General features: G+C 53.8%; 1 protein-coding gene across 3 annotated transcripts in view; it reads right to left on the bottom strand.

Annotated features, from left to right (window-relative positions):
- Nucleotides 1–10,358, bottom strand: part of wdr17 (WD repeat domain 17) — a 330,335-nt gene extending 319,977 nt beyond the window's left edge. For 2 of the 3 annotated variants that reach the window (XM_070878342.1, XM_070878333.1), the window contains exon 1: nucleotides 9,501–10,358. Coding sequence is in view for 1 of the 3 variants with exons in the window: in XM_070878333.1 (XP_070734434.1) it covers nucleotides 9,501–9,503 (3 nt within the window). In the remaining 2 variants the exon portion in view is untranslated. Of the gene's footprint in view, nucleotides 1–1,768; nucleotides 1,815–9,500 lie in introns of those variants that run through there. The other variant, XM_070878351.1, reaches the window with a different exon arrangement.
- Nucleotides 10,359–14,640: the final 4,282 nt, after the last annotated feature.

The raw sequence follows: 14,640 nt of genomic DNA, 5'->3' as shown, positions 1-14,640 counted from the left end.
TCCACAAATGGACACAAACGGGTGCAATGGGCGGAAACTCATCCTCCTCATTGGCCCAGAAATTGCGGTTGGAGGCTTCCTGCAGACAGACACCTCCGACCTAATTTTTTTTTAACGAAAGTACCTGGTGGACCCGGAGTGACGTAGACTTGCGATCTGAAGCCTAGCTGCGCAGTAAAGCGGGGCCCACGTATTCCAGGAACTTATGTGCAGCCTGGAATCACGTGGGCCGTACCAACCGATTAAAATAGAGTATCCCCATTCACAGTCATACTGAGTTCAGTTTGTATGGATATCACTATTTCAATGAATGGTGATACCTCCCAAAACACAAACGTTTTAAATAAATAAGGAAAACACTTCACGTATTTAAAATTAATTGAAATTGAATTTAATTAAATGTTTTCACCAAAAATGTATTTATTTGAACTTTTTTTAATATATTTTGCAATGGGTAAAAATAAACTTACCTTGGACAGGATTTTTAGCATGAAAATTATTGATAAAATGTTGTTTTACTATCTTTTAAAACTGTTACACTGGTAAAAGCAGGTCATATGCCTGCTTTTACCAGACGTAAGAGTTTGAAGGACATTCGCTGGGTAGGAATTGGGAAAATAACCCAAATCTCTGCCTGCGAAGGCCCTTCTCCCAGGGATGTGCTGGAACTGACAAGACATTTTGACAATTCGCAAATGCCGGGTTGAGGCGCATGCGCTTTGCGCGCCGAGAACCGGCACTTGTGGGGCCTCTTCGGGCGCATGCGCACATCATACGCACCCGGAGAGGACGCAAAATAATGGCTCGTTATCTCAATCTGGGAGCATGGCCAGTTTTGTGGGCCAGCGATAAAGATGGTGCAAATTTGATTTACGCTCGACATAACTTAAGCATGAGTTTCTGCGATCTTTTGCGCCGGTCCCGCCGATTGCACCCAGATTGTGCTGATAGCGCAAACTAACGCAAACTCTGGGCCAGTTTTACATAGAAACATAGAAAATAGGTGCAGGAGTAGGCCATTCAGCCCTTCGAGCCTGCACCACCATTCAATAAGATCATGGCTGATCATTCGCCTCAGTACCCCTTTACTGCTTTCTCTCCATACCCCTTGATCCCTTTAGCCGTAAGGGCCACATCTAACTCCCTTTTGAATATATCCAACAAACTGGCCTCAACAACTTTCTGTGGTAGAGTATTCCACAGGTTCGCAATTCTCTGAGTGAAGAAGTTTCTCCTCATCTCGGTCCTAAATGGCTTACCCGTTACCCTTAGACTGTGACCCCTGGTTCTGGATTTCCCCAAACATCGGGAACATTCTTCCTGCATCTAACCTGTCCAGTCCTGTCAGAATTTTCTACGAGATCCCCTCTCATTCTTCTAAATTCTGTGCATGGGCATACATAAGACATTTTCAACTTGGATTTGGCAATTCAGTTCTTCCCCCCACCCCCCCGCCCCCCCCCGCTCCAACCCGTCCCCTCATCCCCATCGTCTCCCTCTTGCATTGCACATTCAGCACAGGGTCTCTGCAGCAAATCTTTTTTTTTGGGAGGGGGGGTGTGGTGGGGAGGCTGTTGCACACAAAGTGACAAAGCGAAAGAAAGCCACACATTGCAACAACAAAAAAGGTCAATATTGACATTAATAAGATGCAAAGATACTCCGCCTGCGTTGCAGACAGCTGACTCGGCCGGACGCGACATGCTGCAGACTGTCCCCCTGAAACGATGCTAACAATGAAATGCAGCAGCGAGAGTGTGTCACTTACTGGACAGCGGAGTGGTGCTGAAAGCTGGCTCTGACAGCGGGACCCACCAACCACACTGGACAGGCGGAAGAGCGGCGCGAGCCTCGCCCCTCCCTGCTCCCATTGGCCCCCCGGGGCCGAGCGCGGCTCCTGATTGGCCGCCGCCGCCGCCGCCCAGCACCGGCGGGGTGGCACCGCCTTTCAGGTTTGGTTGATTCGCTCGCTGCAAAGACCCCTTGGAGCAAGGAGGGAGGGAGAGAGGGGAGAGAGAGAGACACAGATGTCTGTCTGCTGCTGTGTGCAACGGGTTTAGGGGACAGGCAGCAGCTGTGCTGTGGCAGTGTAGCAATTTTATAAATCAGTCAGTGCAAATTCCAGGTTGGCACTGGAAACATAGAAAATAGGTGCAGGAGTAGGCCATTCGGCCCTTCGAGCCTGCACCACCATTTAATAAGATCATGGCTGACCATTCACCTCAGTACCCCTTTCCTGCTTTCTCTCCATACCCCTTGTTCCCTTTAGCCTTAAGGGCCATATCTAACCCCCTCTTGAATATATCCAATGAACTGGCCTCAACAACTCTCTACGGCAGGGAATTCCACAGGTTAACAACTCTCTGAGTGAAGAAAGTTCTCCTCATCTCAGTCCTAAATGGCCTATCCCTTATCCTAAGACTGTGTCCCCTGGCTCTGGACTTCCCCAAACATCGGGAACATTCGACCCGCATCTAACCTGTCCAGTCCCGTCAGAATCTTATGTTTCTATGAGATCCCCTCTCATCCTTCTAAACTCCAATGTATAAAGGCCCAGTTGATCCAATCTCTCCTCATATGTCAGTCCTGCCATCCCGGGAATCAGTCTGGTGAACCTTCGCTGCACTCCCTCAATAGCAAGAATGTCCTTCCTCAGATTAGGAGACCAAAACTGAACACAATATTCCAGGTGAGGCCTCACCAAGACCCTGTACAACTGCAGTAGGACCTCCCTGCTCCTATACTCAAATCCCCTAGTTATGAAGGCCAACATACCATTTACCTTCTTCACCGCCTGCTGTACCTGTATGCCAACTTTCAATGACTGATGAACCATGACACCCAGGTCTCGTTGCATCTTCCCTTTTCCTAATCTGCCACCATTCAGATAATATTCTGTCTTCGCGTTTTTGCCCCCAAAGTGGATAACCTCACATTTATCCACATTATACCTCATCTGCCATGCATTTGCCCACTCATCTAACCTGTCCAAGTCACCCTGCAGTCTCTTAGCATCCCTCTCACAGCTCACACCACCACCCAGTTTAGTGTCATCTGCAAACTTGGAGATATTACACTCAATTCCTTCATCTAAATCATTGATGTATATTGTAACCTGTCCACTCCCGGTCAGAATTTTACATGTTTCTATGAGATCCCCTCTCATTCTTCTAAACTCCAGTGAATACAGGCCCAGTCGATCCAGTCTCTCCTCATACGTCAGTCCCGCCATCCCCGGGAATCAGTCTTGTGAACCTTCGCTCCACTCCCTCAATAGCAAGAACATCCTTCCTCAGATTAGGAGACCAAAACTGAATACAATATTCCAGGTGAGGCCTCAAAGGGCACTGCAAGCTTTGGTAGAAAAAAAACCTGGTAAACAGCAATCCATTTTTCCTGCTGTAAGGCCAAAGGGCAAGGCACATCTGCACTGAATTGTAGCTTTTGAATGTCAGCTCTGGTTCAGCACTCTCCCTCTCTGAGTCAGATTGTTGTTGGTTCATGTCCCACTCCAGGGACTTGAGCACATACATCTAGGCTGGAAATCCAGTGCAGAACTTTTCTCAATGGATGCATCTATTTGTACCAACTGAAATGCAGTCGTTTCTCTGATTGGCTCTCCAGACCTATTGCTGATTGGTCCCCCTGGTGGATAAGCCATACTCTGAAGTTCTTCTGGAATGTGTAACTGGAACCGCCCAGCCCAAGTTCTGAGTGACTTTCCAATTTGTAATTCGATCCATTTTGACTTCAGAAGCCACAGAGGGTAGATCTCCCCAAAAGCCACCAAGTTCCAGCCGAAGTCCATTACCTCAGCGACAGTGCAACCCTCCCCCAGCTGAAGACCCTTACCCAAGCGCAAGACCTTGCAAACCCCAAACCCCCCTCATAGATGGGGCATTGTGTGCGGATTGTTAACAGGTTTATTGGGTATGAAGTGAATAGTGAGTTTTGTGACTTCTGGATTTCATCCACCCCAACGATATCTCTTGTAGCACACCAAGCTTGCACGCACCAGGAAGTTGGAAGAATGTGATCCATCTTCTTTGAGTTCCCTCTCTCCCCATACATAAGAACATAAGAACATAAGAATTAGGAACAGGAGTAGGCCAGCTAGCCCCTCGAGCCTGCTCCACCATTCAATAAGATCATGGCTGATCTGGGCGTGGACTCAGCTCCACTTACCCGCCCTCTCCCCGTGACCCTTAATTCCCTTATTGGTTAAAAATCTATCTATCTGTGACCTGAATACATTCAATGAGCTAGCCTCAACTGCTTTCTTGGGCAGAGAATTCCACAGATTCACAACCCTCTGGGAGACGAAATTCCTTCTCAACTCGGTTTTAAATTGGCTCCCCCATATTTTGAGGCTGTGCCCCCTAGTTCTAGTCTCCCCTACCAGTAGAAACAATCTCTCTGCCTCTATCTTGTCTATCCCTTTCATTATTTTAAATGTTTCTATAAGATCACCCCTCATCCTTCTGAACTCCAACGAGTAAAGACCCAGTCTACTCAAACTATCATCATAAGGTAACCCCCTCATCTCCGGAATCAGCCTAGTGAATCGTCTCTGTACCCCCTCGAAAGCCAGTATATCCTTCCTTAAGTAAGGTGACCAAAACTGCATGCAGTACTCCAGGTGCGGCCTCACCAATACCTTATACAGTTGCAGCAGGATCTCCCTGCTTTTGTACTCCATCCCTCTCGCAATGAAGTCCAACATTCCATTCGCCTTCCTGATTACCTGCTGCACCTGCAAACTAACTTTTTGGGATTCATGCACAAGGACCCCCAGGTCCCTCTGCACCTCAGCATGTTGTAATTTCTCCCCATTCAAATAATATTCCCTTATACTGTTTTTTTTCCCCAAGGTGGATGACCTCACACTTTCCGACATTGTATTCCATCTGCCAAACCTTAGCCCATTCGCTTAACCTATCCAAATCTCTTTGCAGCCTCTCTGTGTCCTCTACACAACCCGCTTTCCCACTAATCTTTGTGTCATCTGCAAATTTTGTTACACTACACTCTGTCCCCTCTTCCAGGTCATCTATGTATTCATCCCCCCACACCTGTGTCTCTCTCTTCCCACCCACCCCAAGCTCGCTCTCTCTACCCCTCCTCCCCCGCAGCTTGCTCTCTCTCCCCCTCCCCCCCCCCTCAAGCTCTCTCTCCAATCCAGTCTCTCTCTCCCACCTCCTCCCCCCACCCCCATGCTCGCTCTCCCCACCGGCCCGCTCTCCCCGCCCTCTCGCTCCCCCGCCTTGCCTTCTCCCTGCCTCTCGCTTTCGCCACCGGTCTGCTCTTCCTGTCTCTCGCTCTCCCCACCTCTCGCTCTCCCCACCTCTCGCTCTCCCCACCCTCTCGCTCTCCCCGCCTCGGTCTCTCCCCACCTCTCGCTCTCCCCACCCTCTCGCTCCCCCCGCCTCTCGCTCTCCCCACCTCTCGCTCTCCCCACCCTCTCGCTTTCCCACCCTCTCGCTCTCCCCACCTCTCGCTCTCCCCATCTCTCGCTCTCCCCACCCTCTCGCTCTCCCCACCCTCTCGCTCTCCCCACCTCTCGCTCTCCCCACCTCTCGCTCTCCCCGCCTCTCGCTTTCCCACCCTCTCGCTCTCCCCACCCTCTCGCTCTCCCCACCTCTCACTCTCCCCACCTCTCGCTCTCCCCACCTCTCGCTCTCCCCACCTCATGCTCTCCCCACCTCTCGCTCTCCCCACCTCTCGCTCTCCCCACCTCTCGCTCATCCCACACTATCACTCTCCCCACCTCTCGCTCTCCCCACCTCTTGCTTTCCCACCCTCTCGCTCTCCCCACCCTCTCGCTTTCCCACCTTCTCGCTCTCCCCGCCTCTCGCTTTCCCACCCTCTCGCTCTCCCCACCTCTCGCTCTCCCCACCTCTCGCTCTCCCACACTATCACTCTCCCCACCTCTCGCTCTCCCCGTCTCTCACTCTCCCCGCCTCTCGCTCTCCCCACCGGCCCACTCTCCCCCCGTCTCTCGCTCTCCCCGTCTCTCGCTCTCTCCCCACCTTTCGCTCTCCCCGCCTCGCTCTCTCCCCACCCTCTCGCTCTCCCCACCTCTCGCTCCCCCCGCCTCTCGCTCTCCCCGCCTCTCGCTCCCCCCGCCTCTCGCTCCCCCCGCCTCTCGCTCTCCCCGCCTCTCGCTCTCCCCGCCTCTCGCTCTCCCCGCCTCTCGCTCCCCCCGCCTCTCGCTCTCCCCGCCTCTCGCTCCCCCCGTCTCTCGCTCCCCCCGTCTCGCGCTCTCCCACCCTCGCGCTCTCCCCACCTCTCGCTCTCCCCACCTCTCGCTCTCCCCACCTCTCGCTCTCCCCGCCTCTCGCTCCCCCCGCCTCTCGCTCCCCCCGTCTCTCGCTCTCCCCGTCTCTCGCTCTCCCACCCTCTCGCTCTCCCACCCTCTCGCTCTCCCCGCCTCTCGCTCTCCCCGCCTCTCGCTCTCCCCACCTCTCGCTCTCCCCATCTCTCGCTCTCCCCACCTCTCGCTCTCCCCATCCTCTCGCTCTCCCCACCTCTCGCTCTCCCACACTATCGCTCTCCCCACCTCTCGCTCTCCCCACCTCTCGCTCTCCCACACTATCACTCTCCCCACCTCTCGCTCTCCCCGCCTCTCACTCTCCCCACCGGCCCACTCTCCCCCCGTCTCTCGCTCTCCCCGTCTCTCGCTCTCTCCGCCCTCTCGCTCTCTCCCCACCTTTCGCTCTCCCCGCCTCGCTCTCTCCCCACCCTCTCGCTCTCCCCACCTCTCGCTCTCCCCACCTCTCGCTCTCCCAGCCTCTCGCTCTCCCCACCCTCTCGCTCTCCCCACCTCTCGCTCTCCCCGCCTCTCGCTCTCCCCGCCTCTCGCTCTCCCCGCCTCTCGCTCTCCCCACCTCTCGCTCTCCCCATCTCTCGCTCTCCCCACCTCTCGCTCTCCCCACCCTCTCGCTCTCCCACCCTCTCGCTCTCCCCACCTCTCGCTCCCCGCACCTCTCGCTCCCCGCGCCTCTCGCTCTCCCCGCCTCTCGCTCTCCCCACCTCTCGCTCTCCCCACCCTCTCGCTCTCCCACCCTCTCGCTCTCCCCGCCTCTCGCTCCCCGCGCCTCTCGCTCTCCCCACCTCTCGCTCCCCGCGCCTCTCGCTCTCCCCGCCTCTCGCTCTCCCCGCCTCTCGCTCTCCCCGCCTCGGTCTCTCCCCACCTCTTGCTCTCTCCCCGCCTCTTGCTCTCCCCACCTCTCACTCTTCCCAACTCTCGCTCTCCCCACCCTCTCGCTCCCCCCGCCTCTCGCTTTCCCCACCCTATCGCTCTTCCCACCTCTCGCTCTCCCCACCTCTCGCTCTCCCCGCCTCTCGCTCCCCCACCTCTCGCTCTCCCACCCTATCGCTCTTCCCACCTCTCGCTCTCCCCACCTCTCGCTCTCCCCGCCTCTCGCTCTCCCCGCCTCTCGCTCTCCCCACCTCTCGCTCTCCCCACCTCTCGCTCTCCCACCCTCTCGCTCTCCCCACCTCTCGCTCTCCCCACCTCTCGCTCTCCCCACCTCTCGCTCTCCCCACCTCTCGCTCTCCCACACTATCACTCTCCCCACCTCTCGCTCTCCCCACCTCTCGCTTTCCCACCCTCTCGCTCTCCCCACCCTCTCGCTTTCCCACCTTCTCGCTCTCCCCACCTCTCGCTCTCCCACCCTCTCGCTCTCCCCACCTCTCGCTCTCCCCACCTCTCACTCTCCCCACCTCTCGCTCTCCCCACCTCTCGCTCTCCCACACTATCGCTCTCCCCACCTCTCGCTCTCCCCACCTCTCGCTCTCCCACACTATCACTCTCCCCACCTCTCGCTCTCCCCGCCTCTCACTCTCCCCACCGGCCCACTCTCCCCCCGTCTCTCGCTCTCCCCGTCTCTCGCTCTCTCCGCCCTCTCGCTCTCTCCCCACCTTTCGCTCTCCCCGCCTCGCTCTCTCCCCACCCTCTCGCTCTCCCCACCTCTCGCTCTCCCCACCTCTCGCTCTCCCAGCCTCTCGCTCTCCCCACCCTCTCGCTCTCCCCACCTCTCGCTCTCCCCGCCTCTCGCTCTCCCCGCCTCTCGCTCTCCCCACCTCTCGCTCTCCCCATCTCTCGCTCTCTCCGCCCTCTCGCTCTCCCCACCTTTCGCTCTCCCCACCTCTCGCTCTCCCCACCTCTCACTCTCCCCGCCTCGCTCTCTCCCCACCCTCTCGCTCTCCCCACCTCTCGCTCTCCCCACCTCTCGCTCTCCCCACCTCTCGCTCTCCCCACCTCTCGCTCTCCCCGCCTCTCGCTCCCCCCGCCTCTCGCTCTCCCCGCCTCTCGCTCTCCCCGCCTCTCGCTCTCCCACCCTCTCGCTCTCCCCACCTCTCGCTCTCCCCGCCTCGCTCTCTTCCCACCTCTCACTCTCTCCCCACCTCTCGCTCTCCCCGCTGATATGTATTGATGTGTGTATCATCCTGGTACCTTAAATGTAATATTAGCACAATGGTACACCACAGAGGCCGCTGTGGTGGGAAACCTGGAAGTACCTTGAACAGGCACGATATAAGGCTGACCACTACACCTGAGAGGCACTCTGACGCTGTTCAATAAAGGACGAAGGTCACAGCAGTTAGATTAACACCAGACCGTGTGGACTCAGTGATTTGTGTGCTACATACACCACATTGGCGACAAGGAAGCAGACGAACTCCACGCAACCATGGCTACTCTGAGCTCACTAAAGGATTTTACCATGGGCAATGATTGGGAGGCCTTTACGGAAAGGCTCGAGTACTACTTCACAGCAAACGACCTGACGGAGGACACGGACGCAATGAGAGAGAAGCGTAAGGCGATGTTGCTCTCCAGTTGTGGAGAGGAGGTTTACTGTCGCGTCAGGGATTTGCTGGCACCTGGGAACGCCAGGGACAAGTCATACGAGGAGCTGACTGAACTCATTCGTGACCAGTTGAAACCGAAGGAGAGCATCCTCACGGCCAGATACAAATTTTACCATCACTGCAGACCCGAGGGCCAGGATGTCACCAAATATGCTGCGGACCTCAGGAGACTTGCGGCGCCGTGTGATCTTGGCGCACACCTTGACGAGGCGTTACGGGACGTTTTCGTTATGGGGATTGGCCATGAGGGCCTCCTTCACAAGCTGTTAGCCACGGAACCCACAGTCACTCTGACAAAGGCCATCGCCATCAGCCGGGCATATATGACCTTGACTTGCAGAACCAAGCAAATAATCCACACAGTCTCGAACCCGGCAGGCACTGTCCACAGGATAGCGCCCACCACGGACAAAACTGCAGAACGTGGCTCTGCCTGGAGCAGAGAGCACGGACCTCGGGGTCCTGGAACTCAGAGTTCGCTGAGGGGGGCCAATCAAGCAGCACCATACTGGCGCTGTGGAGGAAGCCATGGGGCTCACCAGTGCAGGTTTGCGGAGTACACATGCAATACCTGCCACACGAAAGGCCACCTTCAGCGTATGTGTAAAATAAATCAGACTCACCATGTGGCTGAGGAGATGGGGGACGATCCACCATCCAGCGAGAAGCAGGCAGAAGATGATGAGGTGTTGGGACTGTACACGTGTACCGACGATTCGCCCCCAGTGATAAGGGAAGTAAAAATCAACGGAGTCCCAGTGAGTATGGAAGTGGACACGGGCTCGGGTCCGTCGTTGATGAGTCGGAGAACTTTTGATAAGCTGTGGATTAACCCAGCTGCACGACCCAAGCTGGTCCCAGTCACGGCAAAGCTGCGTACCTACACCAGGGAACTAATACCTGTTCTTGGCAGAGCGGAGGTGCAGGTATCCCACGGGGACGAGACGCACGCTTTACCTCTGTGGGTCATTGCAGGCGATGGGCCGACACTCCTCGGCCGGAGGTGGATGGGGACGGTCCGTGGGAGCTGGGAAGACTTCACCACTCCACAGGCTGCTGCTCCCCGGGGTGCTGCCGTGCCCCGGGTCCCCAGAGAGCTGCGCCGACCGCTGGAGCTGCAGCCTCAATCCACCCACAGGCAAGCCCCAGCCCCGGACCTCACACCGAGATCCTGCAGCCTCAGCCCCCACAGGCAAGCAGCCCTGCAGAGAGGGGCCTAGTGGAGGGAAGGGGGTGAGCCGGCGGGGCGCTGCGGGCGGGGTGCGAGGGATCCAGGATGGCTGACGGATCGGAGGGGCCCACGCAGAGGGAGAGTTGGACGGCGGCAGCAGCTGGAGGTCTGCGGCCACAGCAGCCGCAGAGGAGGCGGCTACGGTGGCCGCCGGAGAAGCGACGACGATGGCCGCAGGAGAGGCGGCAAGTCAGGTGGCAGCGGAGGGGAGCGGAGGCTGCGGCGGCGGAGGGCATCCGGAGCGGCGGAGAGCAAGATGGCGGCGGCCTTGTATCCAGAGCAGCAGAGCATCAAAGATGGCGGTGCCCAAGGAGAAGCCTCGTGGAATCCTCCTGCATCAAAGATGGCACCTTAAAAAGGAAATGCACCCGGAAGTCTTAAAAGGGCCTTACCATATGGTGGTCCCCACAAAGGACTTCTGTAAGGCAGAGCGAGTCTAAAATGAGCTATGTTAATGTGAGATGGCGGATTTATAATAAGAATTAATATTTTAATGCTGAATGGCTACTATATTTGTGTAAAATAATGGATATGAAGTACAATTAATGATAAGAGCTAACAAGGAAATCAGGAATCCGTTACCAGTCAATAACTAGTTAATGTACCAGATAACATGTACCATACTAACGCACTGTCAATGTCTACCTGCCTTCCGTTGGACAAACAAGGTCGAGATCCCCGGCGACGGCTTCGGGACTGGGGAGGGGAAGTGAGATGTTATGTATTGATGTGTGTATCGTCATCCTGAGTCATGGTGGGGGGGAAGTGTGATGTTATGTATTGAAGTGTGTATCGTCCTGGTACCTTAAATGTAATATAAGCACAATGGTACACCACAGAGGGCGCTGTGGTGGGAAACCTGAATGTACCTGCAACAGGCAATATAAAAGGCTGACCACCACACCTGAGAGGCACTCTGAGGCTGTTCAACAAAGGACGAATGTCACAGCAGTTAGATTAACACCAGACCGTGTGGAGTCAGTGATTTGTGTGCTACATACACCACACCCGCCTTGCTCTCTCCCCACCTCTCGCTCTCCCGACCCTCTCCCCACCTTTCGCTCTCCCCACCCTCTCGCTCTCCCCACCTCTCGGTCTCCCCGCCTCGCGCTGTCCCCACCCTCTCACTCTCCCTGCCCTCTCGCTCTCCCCGCCTCTCGTTCTCCCCGAACTGGTCCTGGCCACCCTCTGCCTGATCGGAGGCTGGGGGCTGCTGATGGATTGGAGGCAGTGGAGGCAACGTGTGGAGCCGGTTCCAGCCGGTTTCGGATTGGGTTTCATGCGCGGAGGGATAGGAGAGGGGGAAGCATGTGCAAAATGGGGTTAGTGCGAATTGCGCTGGGTTTGGGTGGACAGTGATATTTGTCCTAGCTTTCGTTTCTCCGCATGCGTCCGGAGACTTAGTACAAATAGTTACGCTGTTTTTTTATATTCATTCTGGAATGTGGGCGTCGCTGGCAAGGCCAGCATTTATTGCCCATCCCTAATTGCACTTGAGAAGGTACTGAGGGAGTGCTGCACTGTTGGAGGTGACGTCTTTCGGATGAGAGGTTAAACCGAGGCCCTGTCTGCTCTCAAGTGGACGTAAGAGATCCCATGGCACTATTTTGAAGAAGAGCAGGGGAGTTATTCCTGGTGTCCTGGCCAAATACTTCTCCCTCAATCAATATAACAAAAACAGATTACCTGGTCATTATCACATTGCTGTTTGTGCGAGCTTGCTGTGCGCAAATTGACTGTTGCATTTCCTACATTACAAAAGTGACTACACTTTAAAACTTACTTCATTGGCTCTGAAGTGCTTTGCAACATCCGGTGGTCGTGAAAGGTGCTATATAATTGTAGGTCATTTCTTTTCCTTATATTCTCTTTGGTTAAGGTGCAATGGATTGTCAACTGTCTCAAGTGGCATGTCAGGGGCTTCATGACTTAAAGGGGCTGTGCAAACCATTTATCCTGATTCTTCACTAAAATACTCTGTGCATTGACATACAGAAATTTTCAGCTTGTGTTTGAAAATTAATTTTTTTCCTGCCTTCCAACATCCCCGGTGTAACAGAAAGGGTGAATGAGGGCAGTGCAGTTGATGTCTATTTGGATTTTCAAAAGGCATTTGATAAACATACGAAGCATTCAAAAGGCATTTGATAAACATACTACATACAAGACTTATTAACAAAATTGAAGTCCATTGAATAAAAGAGGCAGTAGCGGCAGGGATACAAAATTGGCTAAGGCATAAAGCAGAGTTGTGGTGAATGGCTGTTTTTCAGACTTGAGGGAGGCTACAATGCTATTCCCCAAAGTTCAGTTCCACGACCACTGCTGTTTTAAATATATATCGATGACTTAGACTTGGGGATACAGGGCACAATTTCAAAATTTGATGGTTACACAAAACTTGGAAGTGTAGTAAACAGTGAGGAAGATAGTAATAGACTTCTAGAGGCCATAGGCTGGCTGGTGGACTGGGCAGGCACGTGGCAGATGCAATTCAATGCGGAGAATTGTGAGGTGATATATTATGGTAGGAAGAATGAGGAGAGGCCATGCACACTAAATGGTACAATTCTAAATGGGGTGCAAGAACAGAGATACCTGGAGGTGTTTGTACACAAATCTTTGAAGGTGGCAGGACAGGTTAGCAAAGCAGTTAATAAAGCATACGGGATCCCGGGCCTTATAAATAGAAGCATAGAATACAAAAGCCAGGAAGTTTTGCTAAACCAATATAAAGCACTAGTTCGGTCCCAAGCTGGAGTATTGTGTCCAATTCTGGGCACCACACGTTAGGAAAGACGTGAAAGCTTTGGAGAGGGTACAGAAGAGATTTACTAGCATGGTTCCAGGGTTGAGGGATTACAGTTCTTTGGATAGACTAGAGAAGCTGGGGTAGAGAAGCATAGAAGCCTAAGAGGAGACCTGATAGAGATGTTTAAAATCATGAAGGATTTAAATAAAAAGGAACTCGTTCCACTGGCTGAAGAGTCGATAACGAGAGGGCACAGATTTAAAGTTGGCAAAAGAACCATAGGTGACATGAGGGCAAACATTTTTATGCAATGTGTGGTTAGGACTTGGAATGCACTGCCTGATAGGGTGGTGGATACAAATTCAATAGTAGCCTTCAAAACGATAAATATTTGAAGGAGAAAAAAAGTGCAGGGATATGGGGAAAGAACGGGGAGTGGTTTGCTCTTCGAAAGATCTGGCACAGACTCGATGGGTCGAATAGCCTCTTACTGTGCTGTACTATTCTATGATTCTATGTAAGCCAAGAGAAAATGAGGAGCCTATATAAACCCTAAGACCTCAGTTAGAGTACTGTATGCAGTATTGGCCTCCACACTATAGGAAAGATATTAATGCTCTAGAGGGTACCACTAGGTATGAGTAAGTACAAATATTAAGAAAGACATAGAAAATTAGAAACATAGAAACGTAGGGCCCAAGTTTCGGCCTCAGTTGCTCCTGATTTTTTGGAGCAACTGGTGTAGAACGGAGTATCTTAGAAATTCAAATTCTCGGCATTTAGTTTGCTCCAGTTCTAGTCAGTTAGAACAGTTTCACTTTGGAACAGAATTTTTTTTTCAATAGGGGGCGTGTCCGGCCACTTACACCTGTTTTCAAAGTTTCGTCAGTGAAAACTTACTCCAAACTAACTTAGAATGGAGTAAGTGAAGATTTTTGTACGCTCGAAAAAACCTTGTCTACACTTTAGAAAATCAGGCGTAGGTTACAAATCAGGCGAATTGGGGGGGGGGGGTGGTGTTTAAAGGGAAGTTTACAAACATTAAACACGACAATTTTACAAACAAAGAGCCATCATCAATAATAAATGATAAAAACATCAATAAATCAATCAAAAAAAATTAATAAGAAATAATTTTTTTTTTAAATCAATAAATAAAACATTTTCTACTTACCGACTGCAGCACCGGGAGCCCTCCCCCCGCCCCCCCCCCCCCCCCCCCCCCCAGCGTGTCTCTGTCAGTGTCTCTATCTCTCTGTCTGTCTGTGTCTGTGTTTCTGACAGCGAGGGGAGGGGGGTAGAGGGAGAGAGGGGGGGGTAGGGGGAGGGGAGGGAGGGAGGGAGGCAGAGGGGCAGGGAGGGATGGGGGAGAAGGGGGAAGGAAGGGGGAGAAGGGGGAGGGAAGGGGGAGAGAAGGGGGAGGGAAGGGGGAGAGAAGGGGGAGGGGGAGAGAAGGGGGTGGAGAAGGGGAGGGGGGAGGAGAAGGGGAAGGGGAGGAGGAGAAGTGGAAGGAGGGAGGAGAAGGGGAAGGGGGGCGGAGAAGGGGAAGGGGGGAGGAGGAGAAGGGGAAGGGGGTGGAGGAGAAGGGGAAGAAGGGGAGGAGGAGAAGGGGAAGGGGGGGAGAGGAGAATGGGAAAGGGGGGGAGAAGGGAGAGAGAGAGGGGGGAAGGAAAGGAGAAGGGGGGAAAGGAGAAGGGGGGGAAAGGAGAAGGGGGGGAAAGGAGAAGGGGGGAAGGAGAAGGGGGGAAGGAGAGGGGGCTGAACGGGCGAGCCGGCCGGG

The sequence above is a fragment of the Pristiophorus japonicus genome, chromosome 1, assembly GCF_044704955.1.
Source record: "Pristiophorus japonicus isolate sPriJap1 chromosome 1, sPriJap1.hap1, whole genome shotgun sequence".
Classification (NCBI taxonomy): Eukaryota; Metazoa; Chordata; class Chondrichthyes; family Pristiophoridae; genus Pristiophorus; species Pristiophorus japonicus.
Note: the sequence above shows the minus strand (reverse complement) of the source record. Positions and strands in the feature narration are given on the sequence as shown.